The sequence below is a fragment of the Sabethes cyaneus genome, chromosome 2 (genome assembly GCF_943734655.1).
Source record: "Sabethes cyaneus chromosome 2, idSabCyanKW18_F2, whole genome shotgun sequence".
Lineage (NCBI taxonomy): Eukaryota > Metazoa > Arthropoda > Insecta > Diptera > Culicidae > Sabethes > Sabethes cyaneus.
In genome coordinates, this window is record NC_071354.1 from 102,383,518 (window position 1) to 102,406,741 (window position 23,224).

At 37.9% G+C, this 23,224-nt stretch overlaps 1 protein-coding gene across 1 annotated transcript in view; it reads left to right on the top strand.

The window, feature by feature from the left end:
* LOC128735782 (uncharacterized) overlaps nucleotides 1-23,224 on the top strand; it is a 140,781-nt gene that overhangs the window by 86,245 nt on the left and 31,312 nt on the right. Inside the window, 3 exon segments of the mRNA XM_053830268.1 lie at nucleotides 10,133-10,259; nucleotides 21,554-21,652; nucleotides 22,091-22,228. Coding sequence (XP_053686243.1) covers nucleotides 10,133-10,259; nucleotides 21,554-21,652; nucleotides 22,091-22,228 — 364 coding nt within the window.

Consider the following 23,224-nt stretch of genomic DNA (forward strand, 5'->3'; position numbering starts at 1 on the left):
TGCTTAAAGTATGTATGTAGAGGTATTCCGTGCGTGATTGCTGATCAATCTGAATTGAAAATTTACACGTTTATGTGCTGTGATAAATTTTGTTGTCCCAGACTGTGAGTGTGGTGTTTTGAATAGCAAGCCGCGGGTTAAAAACGTGAAGCTGAATATAAATAAACAAAATAAGATTGAAAATCAATAAACATCGTAGACTAAAGTTTGGTTAAAAAAAATGAACTACTTTTTTCATAGCGTTTTTGTCTTTAAGGTTTGTAAAGCAAAAAAAGGTATTGCCAGCCATTTAATAAAATAAAGATAGACCGAAATTAAAAACTGCTGAGATTTTGATCAAACCTAGTGTAGGGTAGTTTGCCAATTGTTGCTCACTTTTCGGTTTTTGAATAATATCTTAGAATATCTATATTATCGCAGCACTCCAAACAATCTAAACACAAATAAATTTTATTACCTTCAAATATGTGTAAACATGATTGTTAGGAAACAAATATTTGGAATAGAAAAATTACGTCATAAAATCCAACTCTTAATAGAGCCAAAATACGTTGAAAGCTTACAGTTTGGATCAGGAAAACACTCATCAAATTCTGAAATCAAGATCTCAGCAAAAAGCAAATTTTCCCCATATTACTTTCTATGCCTTTCAAAATACCCGCATTCAACCAACCTCAAATCTCCGTAGGGGTAAGAGGTGGGCCCATCATCATAATGTTTGATTAAATAAATAACTATATGATCCTATTTTTGTGTTCTTATCTATGGTGGTTAATAAGTGGAAAAAACTTGCCGCCAAGCTAGGCCCTACTTTACCATTCTTACTTGATCCAACTCTTATTGAAATTTGACCACTAATAACAATACAACAAAGCAATACTATACCAATAATTATCGACTTTTCTGGATACTAAAACCGCAAAAGTCTGATGATATTACCGGCGTGTAACAATTTTCGTTGAACAGGAAATAATATTCGTATCCGTAATCCACAGTCGATTAGCGGAACAATGTGTGCGGAAGTTTTTAATGAGAAATCTATACCTATAAAGAAGGATTTCTGTCTGTCTGGCTGTCTGTCTGTCTGTCTGTCTGTCTGTCTGTCCGTATGTTCCTTATAGAATCGAAAATTACTGAACCAATCGGCATGAAAATATGCATGTAGAGGTTTTTTGGGGCCAGGAAAGGTTCTAGTGATGGTTAGAAACCCCTCCCCCCACTAAGAGGGGGGGGGGGCTCCCATACAAATGAAACAAATTTCTGCATAACTCGACAACTAATCAAGCAAATAAAACAAAATTCGGCATGTGGGTGTTTTCGGTGACAAGAATTTATTCTATGGTAAATTGAGACCCCTCCCCTCTTTATAAGGGGAATTATAACTCCTCTCCTCTTTAAAAGGGGGGGGTTTCCATACAAATTTCCTCATAACTCGAGAACTAATCAAGCAAATGGAACCAAATTTGGCATGTGAAGGTTTTCGAGGGCAAGAATATTTTCTATAGTAAATTAGGACCCCTCCCCACTTTAAGAGGGGGGGCTCCTGTACCAAAGAAACACAATTTTCCTCATAACTCTAGAAGTAATTAAGCAAATGGAACCAAGTTTGGCATGTGGGTGTTTTTGGAGACAAAATTTTTTTCTATGATGAATTGGAACCCCTCCCCGTTTTAGGAGGGGGGGCTCCTATACAAATAAAATGCAAATTTCCTCATAACTCGAGAATTAATCAAGCAAATGGAACCAAATTTGGCATGTGAAAGTTTTCTAGGGCATGAATATTTTCTATGGTGAATTAGAACCCCTCCCCACTTTAAGAGGGGGGGCTCCTATACAAACGAAATACAAATTTCCTCATAACTCGAAAACTAATCATTCAAATGGAACCAAATTTGGCACGTGGGTGTTTTTGGAGACAAAAATTTTTTCTATGATGAATTGGAATCCCTACCCACTTTAGGAGGGGGGGCTCCTATACAAATGAAATTCAAATTTCCTCATAACTCGAGAACTAATCAAGCAAATAGAACCAAATTTGGCATGTGGAGGTTTCTGGAGGCAAAAATATTTTCTATGATGAACTGGGACCCCTCCTCACTTTAGGAGGGGGGGGCTCCTATACAAATAAAATACAAATTTCCTCATAACTCGAGAGCTAATCAAGCAAATGGAACCAAATTTGGCATGTGAAAGTTTTCGAGGGCAAGAATATTTTCTATGGTGAATTAGGACCCCTCCCAACTTTAAGAGGGGGGGGGGGCTCCTATACAAACGAAATACAAATTTCCTCATAACTCGAGAACTAATCAAGCAAATGGAACCAAATTTGGCACGTGGGTGTTTTTGGAGACAAAAATTTTTTCTATGATGAATTGGAATCCCTACCCACTTTAGGAGGGGGGGCTCCTATACAAATGAAATTCAAATTTCCTCATAACTCGAGAACTAATCAAGCAAATACAACCAAATTTGGCATGTGGAGGTTTCTGGAGGCAAAAATATTCTCTATGGTGAATTAGGACCCCTCCCAACTTTAAGAGGGGGAGCTTCTACACAAATGAAATGCAAATTTCCTCATAATTCGAGAACTAATCAAGCAAATGGAACCATATTTGGCATGTGGGTGTTTTTGGAGGCAACCATTTTTTCTATGATGAATTAAGACCCCTTACCTTTTTAAGAGGGGGGACTCTCATACAAACGAAATACAAATTTCCTCATAACTAGAGAACTAATCAAGCAAATGGAACCAAATTTATCATGTGGGTGTTTTTGTAGGCAAGAATATTTTCTATGGTATATTTTCTGTGGATTTCCCCACTTTAAGGGGGGGGGGGGCTCCTATACAAATGAAAAACAAATTTCCTCATAACTCGAGAACTAATCTAGCAAATGGAACCAAATTTGACATGTAAGTGGTTTTGGACGCAAGATTTTTTTCTATGGTGAATTGAGACCCCTCTCTTCTTTAGAAAGCGAGTTATGGCCCATCTCCCCTTTAAGAGGGTGGACTTCCATACAAATGAAATGCAAATTTCCTCTTATCTCGAGAACTAATCAATCAAATGGAACCAAATTTGGCATGTGGGAGTTTTAGATGGCAGAAATTTTTTCTATGGTGAATTACGACCCCTTCCCCTTTTAAGAGGGGAGCTCCCATACAAATGAAATTCAAATTTCCTTATAACTTAAGAACTAATCAAGTAAATGGAACCAAATTTGGCATGTGGGAGATTTTGGAGTCTTGAATTTATTTTACGATAGTTAGAGACCTCTCACCCCTGTGGTAGGGGGATATGGACTCTCATACAAATAAAACAGAAATTTTTGCGAAACTCAAAAACTAATCGAACTCGAGAAATTCGAGACTCTTCCATAAAACATTAGTCAATACAAGACCACAAAAACTATCTATAGTAACACTAGATCATTCAGGACAAGACGGTCGCGAGTGTTGCCGGTGACCCGCCGTTGGAAGCGCCGCCCACTGGGGAGCTTGCAAAACTCGAGATTGTGACAAAGATCATCCGAGATTCATGATTTATGTACAACACAGGTTAATTTGTGGCAATACGAAGTTTGTCGGGTCAGCTAGTTCTTAATAAACGAAAATCATAACGCAAAACAATGCTTTAACCTCTATTAAAGGTAGAGGAGAAAGTTATCTGGCGGCTAAAAAAAACTTAAAGGTCGAAGTTTCCTTTATACGATCAAAGTAAAAGAAAACGAAAAACTTTGGTTTTGAAAAAACAAAATCTCAACCAAAAACCTATGCTGCGTTTAAAATTGAAAAAGGGAAGATAACTGATAAGTGATAAGTAAAAAGCGATGAGTGAAAAGTAATGAGTAAAAAGCGATGAGCAAAAAGCGATAAGAAAAAAATGATGAGTAAAAGTAATGAGTAAAAAGTGATGAGTAAAAAACGATGAGTAAAAGTAATGAGTAAAAAGTGATGAGTAAAAAACGATGAGTAAAAAACGATGAGTAAAAAGTGATGAGTAAAAAACTATGAGTGAAAAGTGATGAGTAAAAAGTAATGAGTATAAAGTGATGAGTAGAAAACGATGAGTACAATGTAATGAGCAAAAAGTAATGTGTAAAAGACGACGTGTTGTGTAAAAAGTGATAAGTAAAAGTGATGATTAAAAGTTGATAAGTAAAATGTGGCAATACTTGTCACAGCGATGAATCAAAGGTGACGAGTAAAAAGTGATGAGTACAAACTGATAAGTAAAAGGTAATGAGTAAAAAGTAATGAGTAAAAAGCAATGAGTAAAAATTAATGAGTAAGAAGTGATAAGGAAAAAGTAATGAGTAAAAAGTAATGAGTAAGAAGTGATGAGGAAAAATGATGAGTTAAAAACGATGAGTAAAAGGTGGTGAATAAAAAGTGATGAGTAAAAGTGATGAGCAAAAGGTGATAAGTAAAATACGACGAGTATAAAGCACTGCGAGTGAAAAGTGATGAGTAAAAAGTAATGAGCACAAAGTGATGAGTAAAAAACGATGAGTACAAAGTAATGAGCAAAAAGTCATGTGTAAAAGACGATGTGTTGTGTAAAAAGTGATAAGTAAAAGTGATGATTAAAAATTGATAAGTAAAATGTGACAAGTATAAAGCGATGAATAAAAGGTGATGAGTAAAAAGCGATGAGTAAAAACTGATGAGTAAAAAGTAATGAGTGAAAAGTAATGAGTAAAAAATAATGAGTAAAAAGTAATGAGTAAAAAGTAATGAGTAAAAAATAATGAGTAAAAAGTAATGAGTAAAAAGTAATGAGTAAAAAGTAATGAGTAAAATGTAATGAGTAAGAAGTGATAAGGAAAAATGATGAGTTAAAAACGATAAGTAAAAGGTGGTGAATAAAAAGTGATGAGTAAAAGTGATGAGTAAAAAGTGATAAGTAAAATGTGACGAGTATAAAGCGATGAGTAAAAAGTGGCGAGTGAAAAGTGATGAGTGAAAAGTGATAAGTAAAAAGCGATGAGTGAAAAGTAATGAGTAAAAAGTGATGTGCAAAAAACGATGAGTAAAGAGTGACGAGTAAAAAGTTGTGAGTAAAAGTGATGAGTATAAACTGATGAGTAAAAAGCAATGAGTAAAAAGTGATGAGAAAAAATTAATGAGTAAAAAGTGATGAGTAAAAAACGATGAGTAACAAGTGATGAGTAAAAGTGATAAGTAAAATGAGACGAGCATTAAGCGATGAGTAAACAGTGGTGAGTGAAAAGCGATGAGTAAAAATTATGAGTGAAAAGCTATGCGTAAAAAGTGATGAGTAAAAAACGATAATAAAAAAGTGATGAGTAAAAAGTGATGAGTAAAAAGTGATGAGTAAAAAGTGATGAGTAAAAAGTGATGAGTAAAAAACGATGAGTAAAAGAGATGAGTAAAATGTGATGAGCAAAAAGCGATGAGTGAAAAGTGATAAGTAAAAAGCGATAAGTGAAAAGTAATGAGTAAAAAGTGATGAGTAAAAAGCAATGGGTACACAGTGATTAGTAAAAAGCAATAAGTGATAAATGTGAAGAGTAAAAGTGAGAGGTATAATTGATAAGGAAAAAGCGATGAATGAAAACTGATGAGCAAAAAGCGATGAATAAAGCGTGATGAGTAAAAGTGTGAAAGTGATGAGTATAAACTGATGAGTAAAAAGCGATGAGTAAAAAGTGATGAGTAAAGGGTAATGAGTAAAAAGTGATGAGTAAAAAACGACTAGTAACAAGTGATGAGTAAAAGTGATAAGTAAAATGGGACAAGTATAAAACGATGAATAAAAGGTGAAGAGTAAAAAGTGATGAGTAAAAACTGATGAGTTAAAAGTAGTGAGTAAAAAATAATGAGTAAAAAGTAATGAGTAAAAAGTAATGAGTAAAAAGTAATGAGTAAAAAGTAATGAGTAAAACGTAATGGGTAAAAAGTAATGAGTAAAAGGTAATGAGTAAAAAGTAATGAGTAAAAAGCAATGAGTAAAAAGCAATAAGTAAAAAGTAATGAGTGAAAAGTGATGAGGAAAAATGATAAGTGAAAAACGATGAGTAAAAGGTGGTTAATAAAAAGTGATGAATAAAAGTGATGAGTAAAAAGTGATAAGCAAAATGTGACGAGTATAAAGCGATGAGTAAAAAGTGGTGAGTGAAAAGTGATGAGTAAAAAGCGATGAGTAACAAACGATGAGTAAAAAGTGATGAATAAAGAACTATGAGTAAAAAGTGATGAGTAAAAATGATGAGTGACAAGTGATGAGTAAAAAGTGATGAGTGAAAAACGATGAGTAAAAGAGATGAGTAAAATGTAAAAAGCGATGAGTAACAAACGAGGATTAAAAAGTGATGAGTAAAAATGATGAGTGAAAAATGATGAGTAAAAAGTGATGAGTAAAAAACGATGAGTAAAAGAGATAAGTAAAATGTGATAAGCAAAAAGCGATGAGTGAAAAGTGATAAGTAAAAAGCGATGAGTGAAAAGTAATGAGTAAAAAGTGATGAGTAAAAAGCAATGGGTAAACAGTGAATAGTAAAAAGCAATAAGTGATAAATGTGAAGAGTAAAAGTGAGGGGTATAACTGATAAGGAAAAAGCGATGAATGAAAACTGATGAGCAAAAAGCGATGAATAAAGCGTGAAATGTAAACTGATGATTAAAAGCTATGAGTAAAAAGTGATGAGTAAAAGTGATGAGTAAAAACTGATGAGTAAAAAGTGATGAGTAAATAGTAACGAGTACAAAGTGATGAGTAAAAAACGATGAGTAAAAAGTGATAAGTAAAACGCGATGAGTAAAACGTAATAAGTAAAAAGCGATGAGTAAAAAGTGATGAGTACAAGTGATGAGTATAAACTGATGATTAACAAACGATGAGTGAAGAGTGATGAGTTAAAAGCTAGGCCATTACAAATATTTTGCAAAGTTTTTGTACTTTTGGAGTGGGGCCACTGAAAGGGGGGGGGGATGAAAAAAAACAAAGAGATTTTTCGAATCGAGCAAAAATATGAATTTAAGCTTTTTTACTTAAAGTTTAAATTTTGAAAACCAAATCTGTGCTTGCTTTTAATATATACGTTACTATTTACATGTAAAAATCTACGGAAAAATAAATTGTTTTTGATGATTTTCGGAAATTCCATTGTTTGAATTCCATTTCTGTTTCCTGCTAGAAGCGTTAACACAACTCGTACTCTCATTTTTCGAGTTTTTCAGGCTGTCGAGCCCACAGACAATTGATTTTATAAAAAAAATTCAACTCATCCTACCAATTATTTTTTTGCCCCCCGATTTTTCAAGTCAATTTTCAAGGGGGTGAGACAAAACTTTAAAAATTATTTGCAATGGCCTTATGAGCAAAAGTGATGAGTATAAACTGATGAGTAAAATGCGATGAGTAAAAAGTGATGAGTAAAATGTAATGAGTAAAAAGTGAGGAGTTAAAAGCGATGAGTCAAAAGTGATGAGTAAAATGCGATCCGACCCCAACAACCCCTACGTAGAAATTTTCACGCCGATCGGTTCAGTAGTTTTTGATTCTATAAGGAACATACGGGCAGACAGACGGACAGACAGAAATACATTTTTATAGATATAGATTGTTCGGTCACCAAGCCATTTCTTCAAAAGTATCCGGGACATGTTTAGATCTAGCCAATGTTAGCTATATTGTAGATAAACTTCTATTGAACTATTTATTGCATCTTGTTGTGACTTGAGGTCGCATAACCCATCATGCGTTTTCAAGTCAAAAGACTGGTCACTTTCTCGGTGGACACGGAATTTACTCGGTCATTGAGACTTAAGTACATGATTTGACTTTTGTCGTGCCTGTAAACTGACTGACAAAATTTGGTGCCGGTCTTACCCTGATACTGATTTCCAGTGTTGCAAGCCCGCACTCGTGGGGTCTAATGTTCTTACACGCGCGTTTTTGTTTTAACGAACAGGCCGGCATGACCATCTCCTTGGGACTCTCGCTCTTATTTTTTCATGCACTGCAACAAGTTTTTGCGAATGTCTATTCAACTATCGGCTACGGTCGCCGCCTTCGCTCGTAATTGCAATCCGAGCAGCTGACATCGGTCACTCGCGAGGGCTCGCAGTCTTATCCGAGTGTGTAAGTGAGGGCGTAACGTGAACAAAAAAGAAAAAAATGCGAAATATGCATCCATATATCCTAGTATGCCGCTAGCCCGCACAGGGTGTTGGCTTCTCCCGAGTTGTTGGCTTTGTGAGTGTGCTGTGCAGAAAGACACTTTAAGGCTATGCGCTCGCTAGTAAGTAGGTAGTCGGATTTATGCACGCAGCATGGGCGGTTGTTTATCGTACGCTTGGGTCAGTTGCGTAAGCGTTGGATGTTGCTTATACTCGCTCGCAAGAGACTGGGCATACTTTACTTCTCGCTCGATTTGCAACATTGCCAATTTCAGCCGCAAAGTTTTAAGCGCCGTCTATTATACGCAATGTAGGTAATATCCCTTAATTAAAAAAACACATAGGCAGAAAACTGCAATTGAAATTCGATCTATAAGAATCGGACGTTCATATGTATGGCATAAAATCGAAAGATGGGGTGCGTATCCCAACCTTCCATGCCTTTTACGTACCCGTGCCTACTATATTGCGTCATCACAAACATACAAATAAAAAATAATTCATAGATTAAAGTGTCATTAAAAATCATTCACAAAATAAGAATTTCTGACATTTGTTTTACTTGTCAACTTTAGTTCGATTTTTAAAAAGATTTTGTTTAAACTAATACGAAATGAGGCATAAAAACGGTGTAAAATTCTCGCACACCGATGCTCGCCGCCGCTGCCGCCGATAGTATCGAACGGCGTCACGTCGGCGACACCGCCGCCGAATAAAAATTATTCCAGCGCCGCCGCCGCCGATAATCTGACCGGCGCACACCTCTAGGTGATTTATGTATTTTGGACAGGCGTTATGCGTACGCTATTTTGGACATTTTCATTTGATTTCATTTGACATTTTGATTTGATTTTGATTTTGTCTAAAAGAGTTTTAGCAAATCAAGTTTTACCAAAATAAGCAAGTTTTTGTAAAATAAATCAGCAAAACTCATTACCACAATGAAAGCACATAAATAATGTTTCGAAAAAAAATTAAAAGTGCAGCACTACTGGCAGACAAAGAGACTGTCTAATATAACGGGGCAGCAGTAGTTTAGTGAGTAAAACATTCGTGTACCAACCGAAAGAGTGTGAGTGCGAGCCCCACCTGCCATTGCACAGTCCGATATATTTATTCTCTATATCGAAATTTTTGCATCATGCACTTGTTCTGTTTCCAGAATAGTTAACGTCATGACCACGAATAGTCATATACTGGTAAATAAAAAAAGAAAAAGAAAAAACAGAAACATATTGTTACCTACCAGTGGAAAAAACCTAAACAACTGGTCGAAACGTTCTGTTTTTTTTAAATAATAATTGCAAAATATGCTGTGATATGACATGATTTTTAGTTTTTAAGTGTAGGAATGCATGGTATATATGTGAGATTTAATTTGATCATCCCTAAACAGTAAAGGTCGGCCCTCGCACATCCTCACAAAAGACATTAAATTCAGTACTCAGTTAGATGCGAGAGGGACCGGTCCTTCATCCAGTTATTATCATTCGATTGTTCAATAAAGTTTAGTTAAATTGAACTTGGCGGTTACGTTAATATTCGCGATCCGAAATCGTAAGTGGTCATCTGTGGTTTGCTGAGAAATTATCCCAGGCACCGACATATATATACTGGTAAATAGTTTCAAATGCGTATATTTATTAAAGAAAAATCCAACAACATTTTGAATAAAATAATTCTGCTATGTCTCATATTATTTACCCTCAACAACCTGTCCTGAAGCGAACATAAACATCGATGACAGCACACACTGCGAACCGCTCACGCACACATGTACAGTCACATGCTGGTTTTTAAATTAAAATTGTTGCCCATCCACAGAATAGAGCTCATTTTTTACACTTCAAAGAAATATGTACGTGCTATGATGCAAAATCATCTCGGCAATTTCGATTTTAAATTTTGCGAGATGGGTGTTATCTATAATGAAATCATCGTTCTCGTTTCTTTGCACCATCTCATATTGGATGTTCATTTATTTTACAGGCTACGGACATATTGCCCCAAAGACACACATGGGCAAGATATCAACCATATTCTATGCCATTCTCGGAATACCGCTGATGCTGCTTTGCTTGTCCAACATTGGTGATATTATGGCTAGCTCGTTTAGGTAGGTGAAAGTTTAATTTCAATATAAATATTTCTCTATCATCAACGCATCTAAAAACATTTCCTATAAATTTTATGTTTTGATTGTACACAATCAGCACGACTGTTTTGACATAATAAAATAATTACTCAAAGTATCAATTTTCGATTGGACATTCGTAATCCAGTGAAAGCCCATTGCTAATTCCTCTTTAAGCCGCAAATTATTTAAATATACAACAGAGGACGGGGAGGTCTTCGGCCCCAAACAGGAACTCCTTCTGCGTTGCCTTTGCGGGAACCATTATCGTTCCGGAGGAATGAATAATCCGGGCTGAGACAATCTCAGGCAAATCAGCAAATCGGAGTAGGTATCCCGCCTGAGGTAGAAAACGGAAAACGGCATAAGCTCTCCGCCAGCGTTTTTCAGATATAGAGCTTATGATAATTTCTGAATCGTATCCATTCGGGAATCTCTTTGGCCAAATCGTGTTATTTATTCTTCTTGGTTTTTAGATCTTTGACTTATTCATTGAAATTTGCGGTTTACGTTTCAGTTGGAGTCGGAGTGGGAAAGGAGATTTTTCTGAGATAAAAGTATGGATTTTCTTTTGTTCAAGCCACTGCGATAATTTTGTAGCTATATAAAGTTAATAATTAATAAAAATACATTTTCTATTATTCACCGGTGTGTTAGGCTAAGCCAAGATAAGTAAATATACGAAGGCAGTATAAAAATTTGTTATAGTTTAATTTTCAATCCTATTTCTTGTGTTCTGAAACAAAATATCGAGCATTTATTGCTATAAAAACAGTTACATTTTCACTCCATAAAGTGAGGTTTTTGTATGAAGTGTACAGAACACACTTTCGTCAGTCAGACAGATATTGGGGCCTAGTTCGAATAAATATATGTACATATTGGAGTGCGGGTTAGTAGAACATAAAACCCGGCCGAATGCTCCATACGAGTGACTTTGCATCATAAACAACCTTGTTTGGGTACGGTTTGAGACTAACTATGTATGTATGCTTCCATTTCGTCTATGGCAAGGGATTGAATATCTGTGTGTTTTTCTCTTGCAAAAAAGTGTTTTTTTTTCAACCTAACACTGTAAATTACTTTTTGTTTCGTTTAAGGCCAACGGAAACCGAAACGATGAACAATATTTTAAAACAGAGTTTGGCAGACTATAATAACACAGAACCCCATATCGATAGCACAAGTTAACCTATTTATTCAAATTTTTGTTACACAAACTGTGGTGAGAAAAACAAAAGTGTTTAAAAAGGGTTTTATGATCCATTTACACTTGTTGGTGAAGCCTAGACCATCATAATGGCAGACTAAGGCTGTACATAGCCGTGGCACGTCGTTGGCTCTAGTTTACATTTTCAGTTCGTTCTGAGCAATAAGAGTTGGAAACAGCTCTCTAGTTTACATGTAATACCATAGAATTATTCGAAAAATCGTCATCCTCGGATATTTCTTTGCGAATGATTTTGAGAAGATCATATCATTTTTATAGATATTATAAATGGTAAAGCATTGATAATTTAGAAAGGGGTCCCTTCCAATGCATATATGTATTATTTATCCATTCTTTAATTGATACATACCCTACGGGTGAGAGACAGGTATTTCATGGCACATACCATTCATCGATATTTCAAAGAAATTATTTCACTTTACTGTTGTTACCACTCATCAGTCGGTGCACATCTTCTTCAGTCACGGTCTGGGCCAGTCGGTTTCTCAAATTCTTTGTCAGATCAATGTCGCTGGTGACTGCTCCCTTTCGCCTTCCGCTTCCGTTTCATTATCATTCAATACTTGCCTATTGGACGGATCTAGGGACAGTTTGGTGGACTCGGCTCTTTTGCGATGAACTGGATTTCATTGTCGTTGTACCATTGTAGAACGCCCCTGCTGTAATGACAGCTGGCTTAATTCGCCCAAAACGTAACTGGACCACCATGGGACTAAATGAAGGTAAAACACTTTTCTTGACAGAGGAACAGAGCCCTTGCCATAGCATGACTTTTTTTCGCGAACTTATTTACGAAAACATACTTGAATAGAATTTGACCCCCGTGATTTGATTGAAATTAGTTTTCTCATCATTTTCATCATCGAGTAAGATACATTTGTCGCATTTCGGCAACACTCGGTTACACAACTTGCGAAATCAGATTCTGAACAGTTGTTTGAGGCTTCAGTTTGGTTTTGTACTTGCTTGGTAATATTTGCACTCTTTTCAATAACGGTTATCTTTGCCACAGACGCCCCCTTCATGTCTTGTCTCGCCCTGGAGATTGTAACCCGGAACAGTTGGAACCGAAACGTCATGCAAAAGTTAGCGGATGGCTTAAGCGCCACTCCCGAAAGAGACCATCCGCCTTGTCGTGTTTGCCCAGCTAATTGAGACCACTCCTACGGGTAAACCTTACTTGCCAATTATCATCCCACGGCCTGTTCCCTATCCACTTACTCATCGAACGCTTCAGAAAACGACAATGCAGGCTGGAATATCCAAGTCAGCCCAACCCAAAAATATCACAATCGAAGAATGAACTCGGAAAACGGTAGCCGAAGGGCAAAATCATCTAGCTTAGTAAAAACTCAAAAACAACTTCCTAATAATCTTTAATACTTCGGTTTTATTCATACAGGGTTTATTCATTGCGCAAAAATCGAAAAAAGACTCGTACATATCATTTCGACGGGTCTCGAACCCAGGCCTATCTACTACAAACCATAGCGAAATTATGCAATTCACTTTAGACAGGTGCTTTAGCTCTCGCGGCTATCCGCTCAGCTAAACGAAGCATTCGTTTAGGACCTATCTAGAGTTACAGCTCGTTCTAACAGGGCATTGAGTGCGTGAGGCAACGGTTACTCAGCGATAGCATCGCTGGTCTACGATTTGGCATAAAAAAGGTACGTTTGTCGCTAAGGGGGTGGTGGTCTTGAACTCACGTCTCTCAAATGTATGAGTTAGCAGGAATTTTCCGAGACGATCAGTGCACTGAACCGGCCGCTTTTAGCGACGCCGGGCGAATATATGCGGAGGGGGAAATTTTGTAACGGGTGGCAACTAAAATTTTGAGATTTTTTCGCGGCCCTTATACTAAACAAATAACGAGCTCAGAGAGAAATGAGAGTATGTATGTGTTAGCTCTCTCGCTCTCTCTCTCCTCTTTTTGTTAATATTTTTTGTTTTGTTCATGCTTGCCCAGTTTTGATAAAAATGGCGTCGAAACAAGAAGCATTCCAGGAGCGCGTTGTACACTTCAACGAACTGCAACAGAAATCTCGGCAAAAAGTATACGGTACAACATTTAAAAAGTAAATATGGTGCGGCTTCGACTATTTACCATATCCTAAGATGCCCAACAACTATTCGCCAGCAAGGTAGTGAAAGACCAGCCAAAATTATGGACGCAGAAGGACATCGTTCTCTTTCTCGTTTCTTCAACAGCAAGCCCTCTGGTTTGGCTATCAATTAAGATGCACCAGACGAATGTTTGGAGAAAATTTTGATCCCGTTTCTAAACACATCATGTAGATGGACAATACGTGTTTTGGCCGGATAGAGCGTCATCGCATTACGTCAAAAAACACAATCGTTCCTGAATACCCATTCGATCCCATTTTTACCCAAGAATCACGACCCGGAAAATCTGTCTCAGTGCGCCCAATCGAAAATTTCTTCGGGATTTTGAGTTCCTTGGTGTACGAAAATAATTGGAGAGCCACGAATTGCAAACAGCTGATTGGTAGAATCAAGAGATGCATTCGAAAAGTTGACATGAAGGCCGTACAACGCTCCTTTTTCGACGTCAAACGAAAGCTTCGCCGAACAGCCGATTACGGATTGTTTTCAATTGTACACTAATTTTTTGACGTAGGACTACGTCTTACGGCAAGTTTTGAGATAGGGTGTCATTCCAAAAAATCGAAAAATGCGAGCGTCACGAAAAATGAAAGGTTTTGAACGCTAATAGCTCAGCGGTTTTCCGATCGATTTTCAATATTCTTACACCAATCGATCGGAAAATCTTCTAAGAATTGACCCAAATGAAATAAAGTATGGATTCTTGATGTTAAACTATTGAAAATTTAAAAATAATGAACCTATGTTTTACCAGAATTCTCGCTTCGTGATTGGTTGGAAGATTCTTTACGATGATCTAAACCTATACCAATTTGATATCTGTGCTTGGGAAGTAAGCCAAAACAAGTGACGAAGGTTCCTCATTTCAACAAGATTTCTTAACACCGCGGTTAAACCTAGACCATTTTGATGTCCTTGCTTGGGAAGTACGCCAGAAAGAATGACAAAGCCCCCTCGTACCAACAGATTTCTTACGAACACGATTAAATCTAGTCCAATTTGATGTCTGTGTTAGAGAAGTATGCCAGAAAAAATGACACAAGTTCGTTGTCCCAACAGATTGCAAATTCTTTACTGCGAGACGATTAAACCTAGGCGAATTTGATATCTGTGTTGGAAAAATGTGCTACAGCTGTAGTGTTCGGTTACAATACGACTCTGTATGAATACGCATGCTTGCCGTTTCATTAGAAGTGTAGTGAAAAGATGTGCTGTTGATAAAATAGGATTAAGTTGGTAAAATCCCTTCAACGTGGGGAACCATGGATAATAAAAACAATCTTTAATTTCAGTAAGGTAGCAGGAAAGCAATAGTGTGTGTTCTTGATTTTGTTAAGTGGTTTTTAAATGCACAAGCTTTTGAGAATTGAAAGTATGCAATGTTACTACTTTGATAAATGTTACATACAACGCATGTAGCATGTTTATATGTTGCATATAGCATGTATACATGAAGAATCGAATGATTACAAGCATGAATACATGCTACTATCACTACAAAGAGACTTACGTAGTCCTGCGTCACCTATATATGCGGTCGTGTCTTGTACACAACCCCTCTGATTTTTCAACAATGGATAATATATCTTTAATTTCGGAAAATCAGATCTTCTTCATGTATCTTTGTCTTTTTTTGACAGCTTGAGAAAAAAATTCCAAAATTTTAGTTGCCACCCGTTACATGCGCATTACAAAAGAAATTAAATTGTACTCACTACCTTGGCTTTACGTGGTACCTCCTGTTGAATGCTGCGATCCGCTTGATCTGCTCGGCGTCCAGCGAAGGCGGGAACGTGCTGACCCGAGCGCGGCTTCCACGTAACGCGCGTGGTTTTTGTCGTAGCACATTGACGAATGACCAGGAAACTCTGTCACTAGACGGCGTGGTATAGCGGCGTGATTTATAGTATACGGTTGATGTAGCTCGGATCGATGTCGTCTGCAGCTCTTTCTACCTGCACAAAATGATATTATTCGACATCGTAAAGACGGAATTAGCCTCACGCACTTACACTCTTCGCATTTAATTTATACCTCTTTCAGGTATTCGGTTTGCCCGAAAATCAAACTGGACTAAATCACTGATTATTGCACCAAATCGAACGAGCTAATCTACCTATAAGAAAAACTACCTTAAGAATTACTGATTAAACCATCTTGCCCTTACACGTGATACCTTTAGATCACTATGCGGCGCGAACTACGAAAACTCTTGAAATTACTGTCGAACTCTTCCATAGCCTAGAACAAAGTGGCAGAGTAACAGTTTGCTATCCCTCAGATCAGCGAGGCATCGTAAAAATACATCTTAACCGGAATTACGAAATCATTTACGAAAGTCCGTTTTTCCGAAGTTATTTGTTAACGACGGAGACACTGCGAAGCATTCTAAAGTATAGGTTTCTTGCATCCGAAGTTTCGGATCCAACCAAACCGTTTCTCTTGAAGCCAGAAAAAACCCGAGTTCTCCTTCTTTCTTTGGGCCGAACAAGGGTTAACTCATCTTGGGGAGGTACGTAGTCGTCGCAACCACCCGCTCCCACATAACTTTCCAACCTATCCCGAGTTCTAGTGGGCGAACAACTCAGTGGCACTCAAGTACTCACATCTATCAAACGTACCACAAGTGGTACTCTTTCTCTCTTCGACTCAACCATCATAATTCTGAGCAGACCATTGAAACAAGGGGCTGCTCGATCTAAATTTTACTTAACTCGGCACTGTAATGCTACAAGATACTATCAACACCTTTGTTTCATTACTTTCTTCTACCGTTCACCTTCATCTATTGGAAAGACTATCTAAGAGTGCTGCAAAATATGAAGGTCGAAGTTGCAGCCATCCAGGAAGTGTTATGGCCGAAGACGGAAGAACGCGAATTCCGCGTAGTACATCCTATTGCGGGCACGACATATAAGTATCACATCTACTCAGCGCCGTAGCGTGTGGTTGGCCAGACTGGCCCCCGCCACGGGCGCTAGCTCTTGGGGGCGCCAAAAGAAGCTTAAATTTCAGTAAGTCATTAGCAATAACGTATGCATTTTTTGATGCTATAACCTATACATCGGCAATCGTAGCAACCTTGTTGAGTACAAATAAATTTTGAGTGTGTTATCAGTTGATTTGCATGCAGCAGCCTTAGCGAAAACAGTCAAACAACTACGTTCGATGTTTTGTTCGTACCACCAGCTCCAGCCCGTAGCGAAGAAGTTAGAAATGATGAAACACTTTGTGTCCGCTGAATAAAATCGATCGTCTCCCTTCTGGAGAAAGGTGAAAGCGTCGAACGGAAGTCTGGTTCCGATTGCCCGACGATGCTGCGCGACAGTTAAGTGCAACAGAATCTGAATATGATTATCGAGAGCAAGGTGGCCTTATCGTTCCGCGCCTTGGAGTGGGAGGTCGACGTCGAAGCAACCGGCCCAACGGTGAAGCTGGCCAAAATGGATATTTTTATGCAGAAGCGTCAGTTGAGGCTGACCGGGTCTGAACAGCAAGCAATCATCCAGAAGGAAGTGTTGGTGAAAAAGATCTTTCCGAGTGCTTTACATCCCTCACCAAGCATCAAGTATATCTTCCGCGTCGATATTTTCGCGCGGTATTTTTTCCTTCGGGTTTGCGGTGAACGGTGGACCCAACACGAAGTGCCTACCGGAAGTTGCCACCTTCATCAAGAAGTATCAGGCGAAGGAGGGTGTGTTCGTTTGGCTGGACCTGGTCTCGGCCCAATTTGTCCAGAGATTACGGGTAAGATAAGGCTAAACCAGTTGAAGATAAAGGTACCGGAGACCGCCAATTCTCCCAACTGGGACCAATAGCAAATTTTTGGGCGAAGCTCAAATGGAGGATCTACTTCAATAATTCATAAAATGGTCTAAATGGAGAAGCGGCGGATCGCCAAGGCCATGAAAGAGTTGAATGAGATGACGACGTCCACCTCTTCATCAGTTTTGGCGAAGGTTCCGGTCAATTGCTGTAAGACCACCCGACACGGCGTCGAAGCATTTTTGTGGACTTAATAAGGCTTAATAAACGTAAGGTTTGAGCAAAATTTGTTACATTGAATTACCTTTTGTATTTTTTCGTCGCCAATAAGTATTTCATCGCCGAAATTAGTACATTTTTTCAATGCGTACGTTAAGTACAGGAAAGTATTGGATAAGAGACGAATATGAAAAAATGATAAACATGGACGGAACAGTGATTTAGGAAACGAAGGGGTGCCAAATTGGATCTCCGCCAAGGGCGCCACAATGTCACACTACGGCTCTGCATCTACTACAGTGGCAGCAATAGAGCAGAGCATGGAGTCAGAATCTTATTACTTGGAAAACAAATGAAGCGTGTCAATAGGTGGTGGCCCAATAATGACCATCTATGCGCGTTAAGGATTAAGAGCAAATTCTTTAATTACAGCCTGCTAAATGTGTGTACCCTAATGGAAAGGCCTGCTCTCTGATCAACCACGTTCTGGTTGATGGCCGGTACTTTTCTGATGTCGCAGACGTGCGAACCTTCCGGGGACCAAACCACTATCCCGTAACAAGCAAGATACGCGCCCGGTTGTCCAAGGTATTCAAATCGAAACCAACGACGAGGATACGACTGAACATTCGACGGTTACTAGCGGAAAGAGCTCCTGCATAGTATTTTCGGAAGACTGATGGACGGATCGGTGAACAACTTGGAGAGAACCTGAACGAGCAGTAGACGCACATCCACGACGCGATCAGTACTACAGTTATATTCCCGGCATTCGTGCAATATCTGTGTCCATAATGATGTGAATTCCCTTGAAGTTGCCTTGTATTTCTCTGCACTACAATGCACTATCGGTGAAGCCAGCGTAACAGGATCTGGAAGAGTCACCTGTACTGTACTACGACAAATGCAGTTTCATATTTTTGATGAAGAGAACTATTGTTGACTTTGAGGGGTTAACGCTGAGACCTTCTTTGATGCACCAAGCTTGAGTAAGGCCGTCTGCATCCCGTTCGCATCCCACGTCATCGAATTTCCAACGAATCTTGATGGCTAAGTATTCGGCAAAGGCCACAACTTTAAAGCCATTTGTCTCTAAGCTACTCATGATATCATCAACTTCTAATGACCAAAGCAGGAATAATATAACCCTGACTTGAGGACACTACCTGGTTGCAGTTACTGTTATTGATACCCCTTCCAACTCTGAAATGATTAGTCTGTTTGACAGCATACCATGCATCCCATCATTGTTCAAAAGATATTTTAGTGCTGGACAATCTTTGACAATTTTGTAATAGTACACAATTAAAAATCAATGGTTTTGCTTATTGAAGCAAACATTGAAACATTGAAAATTATAAATGTCATAAAAATCAAATTTACGTTTAAAAATTAAACACCAAGTTATTGTTTGGGACGTAAATCGTGTTTTCTTGAAACATACCGACTTGCCATTAGATTTTGATTTGATTCTTTATATCAGAGGCTTTCAGCCTGCGGCTGGTTCGCCTCTTTCTTGCCATTAGATTTTATTTCAAATAGAAGTCTGGTATGAAAATGATCGAGAAATAGGGTAAAGAACCGGTTTTAAGCAGTCTAAGCGGGTCACTGATTGTTTTACCTTATTACAAGCGATGGGTTGACTAAGTGGGGGATATCAGCGTACCAATCTTCTTGCTACCTTTAGTTCTTTAAGCTGTTACCCCTGGAAGACACTATTATTGAGCTAAACTTTTAATTTTTCGCTTTAAAAGTTGGAGCAATGGAACTAATTTTGATCAGACCGAACATATTTTCACCCTTAAGGTGCTTTTTTAAGCAGTCCTGAAATCTGAATTTTTATACGCCCTCATAAAAAATCTCTCGAACTTTTCACCCTATTCAGTAAGTTCACGTTCCTATCCGCGACCTACTAATCGGCATCTGCATTAATAGATTTGATATTTTTGGTCGGTAGATGCGTAAAATGCCATCTGTCTAATTTGTTTATCGGGGCATTCACTCACCGCACCATTAGGAAAACGGCATGCGTCGTCTTTTTTATTCTCCAGTGTTCTTATGGGAAACTGCGAGTTTGACGTGTCACTCGCTGTTCATAAGGATGGCGGGAGAACAAAAGAGGCAAACATAGCGGCGCACACGGTTCGACTACAAAACAGTGTTGTCAAAGCAACTAACATTCAAAGACATCGTTGCTTCATTAAATCACTGAGAAAACCTTCGAAAATTATTGAAAAAGCTGTCTTTTCTGTTGTTTTAGGTAAAGAAAAATTAGTTATGAACATACATTTTTCTTGAAAGTATTGAACCACGTTTTCACCATTGGAGGTTTCAGTTAATTTCAAACCTATAATTCTTATTTCAAGAATCGAATTAATCTTTTGGCAACACGATAGTTTACAAATTTCACTGCCGTTGCTGCTACTGCTGAACAGATCCCATCGATTCAGAATTTATTTTCAGTTTTGTTATAAAATAATAAGATTTTCGGCTAGTAACAAAACTTTAGATTATAGAAAGAACTGTACTGGATAATTTGGTGAATGTTTTGCTTGACTTTTAGAATCACTGAAATCAGTATTGAAAAATGTGACGAATTGCTTAGTAGCGAGGCGGCGATTGTTTCCAGCAGCTGAAAAATGTACGTTTTTGGACAACAATTTTTAATTCATCATATTTCCTGTCGGAAACACAGTAAATTATGTTTGTGAAAATTAAAACTATGGTTAAGTGATTCATGATGATGTGGATGTCCTTATCAAAGATTTTGAAAATATGAATAAAAAAGTGCATTTTTGGCTCATTTACTGAACTGATTAAAACATATGACACTGCTTAACTAGTTCCTTACCCTCTATCATTCTTTATATCCTACTTGATTGTTTGTAAAGTGAAAGATATCACTAACAACGGCATGCAATCGTTTCAACCCAGAATAGGTAGCAGAGATTCAAAGTGCTTCATAACATTGGCTAGCCACAAGGATTGCTTACACATCCATCAGCTGAACTGTATGAATACCATCTAAGCTAAAGTGCATGTTACCGTTGGATATAGTAGTCTGGCCATCAGTCAGCGTTTTGTATTGTCAGTGAAATCTGTATGTTTTCAGTTTAATAGCAACGGAAACCGATAGCCTGCAAAGTGATGCAAGAAAAAATCAACAATTGGTTGGAATAATGGAGTTGTTCAAATCTAATTTACATTCTCATTGTTGTCTAAAACCAAACAACAAAGCTATTCATAACACATACGGTTGGAATGCACATGGATTGAAAAATAGCAACACAATTAACCGGTATTGCTTTAGTAATTTCTCAGTATGATGCTATGTGCTATCAAAGTATTGTTTTGAACATAATCCAATACACAATCCACATATTCGTAGAAAGACACCTACAGCTTGATTTTTTTCATTAAATATTTCAAGCAAACTCAGTTTTGTTGTGCATCTTCATCTTACCTAAATGTTATCCTTGATATACCTGTAAAAGAATCATATCTTTTGAAAAATATTTATTCACTTTCCACTCCACGCACTCCAAATAAAAAAATGGTGAACGACTTTCCCAATGAACAAAATTTTATATATAAACTTAAGCAATATTTCGGATTTCCAATAATAATTTTAAACAAGCGCCGTCTTAACTGTGATTAATTCAGATGAATTTTTTATAAGATGAGAGATTCCAAAAAGTATAGAATGAGACTGAATTTAATGGCTCATAAAATATTTTGGTTTTATAAATTGATACACACTACTGTACTTTTTCAAATTATCAAAATATTATGCCATTCAATTTTGCCCAATGCCCACTTTCCTTCCCTTCACTTCACTAGGCCATATACCTACAGACATAAAGGAATATTAGAAAAATATTAGAGTGTACCGTTGGTTGAATTCATGTTCATGTTCTCTACCATCCTCCCGCAGGTTCCTATACTGGCGAGTTTGCTGCTACGTGTGCACCCGAGAGCCAAAAAGGACGAACTCCAAACGCAGCCGTACAGGTCGTGGCACAATTCGGCAAGGGTAAGATACCGAGCATTTGAAAATAAAAAGATTTACGCAGTGTCGCTCCATTCCGGCTTCTACTTAGTATACTGTTTTTGAAATTGAAATAATGCTTAGCCGCGGATTATCCTTCCGCTGCATTTACCGCGGTGCTGCCTTTCATATCGTCCTGGCGAATGATAACTTTTTGCTTCACTTTTAGACCGGATTCACTGCTTGCGAGAGACAAATATGAAGATTTGTTCATGAATACGCTTAACGCATCTACATAATAGAGGACTTGAAAGCTTTTTTTTAACTTACCGAAATAACATTTTAGTTTGCATTCTAAAAAGAGTTGTTCTATTAGATCCTTGTTAACTTGAGCAAAAAAAGAATTAAACAATGATGTATTGTACGATTGTGCTACTCGTAAGAAACAATTGTTTTTACCGGAATTTCTTTGTTTTTTTACAGTCGAAGTTCAATGCGATCCGCACCACCAGGTACCAGCATCCGCCGGTCGGTCAGGAATTCGCAACGGTCGGCGGACTCCGGTTTCGACCCCTGCTATGACCCCGGTATGACTCATGCCTACTCCGACACTGATTGCAGGTAATTGCATTATGTGAAGTACGGTACGGAAAGCTGAAAGCTTTTACGTCAGACGTAGGCCTAATTTGAAAAATGTTATAAAATGGTCGTACAGTAAAGATTCGATTTTGTCAGCCCCATGTTGAATTTTGGACTGGCAAAATCAGGATTTTTTTTCTGGAAAATGGTTTAAAATTTAAGATTGTAATCTTCTGTAACTTTGTCATATCGAGGGCTTCCGTTAAAAACCAAACTTTCAGTCATAAGCTCATAAAACCTTTAAAAAATATTCGACTCAAAGTAAAGGGTGAGTAGTAATCACTGTCAGTGTCTTTTGGACGTGTTTAATTAAAAATGGGTTAAACGCAAATGTGTCTGCATATTTTTCGTTTAGAGTATATTCAAATGTCAAGACAGCTTGCAAGTTTGTTTTGAAATTTCATGCGTTTGCTTTGGCTTGGTAAGCATGGATGCAAAAAAGGGGATTTGTGATACGTCTGTTTTTGAAAAAAATCGGCTGTGTGACATTGTAAAAAAGCTGAAACCACTCGGAATAAACGGAAGATTCATCTTTCGTGCCATCAAACGATACAAGGAAACCGCTCTTGGAAAATACCCTCCGCACCTGGCCGTAAACTTACAGTTTGTTCGACATCGAAAGCCATCAAACGAGTGAGAGAGCGAATTCAACGGAAACTGGATCAGTCTGGATGTAAGATGGCCAAAGAACTGGGAATTTCGCAGTCAATCATGAAGAATATTTTGAAGGATGATCTCCGATAGATTCCATGCCAAAAACAACGGGTGCACGGTTTGATTGAAAAGCAGAAGGTGGCAAGAGTCGAAAAATCATGGCAGCAGTCCAAGCGGCACGGTGATTGTGAAATTCTGTTTTCGGATGCAGGTATATGCAGCACATCTTTTTGATATTCCTCGGGACAAACTGGCTGTTCAAAGGTTTCATAATGTTCCCAGGGTGATGCCATGGGCGTGTTTCTTCAAAAATTTGAAGCATCC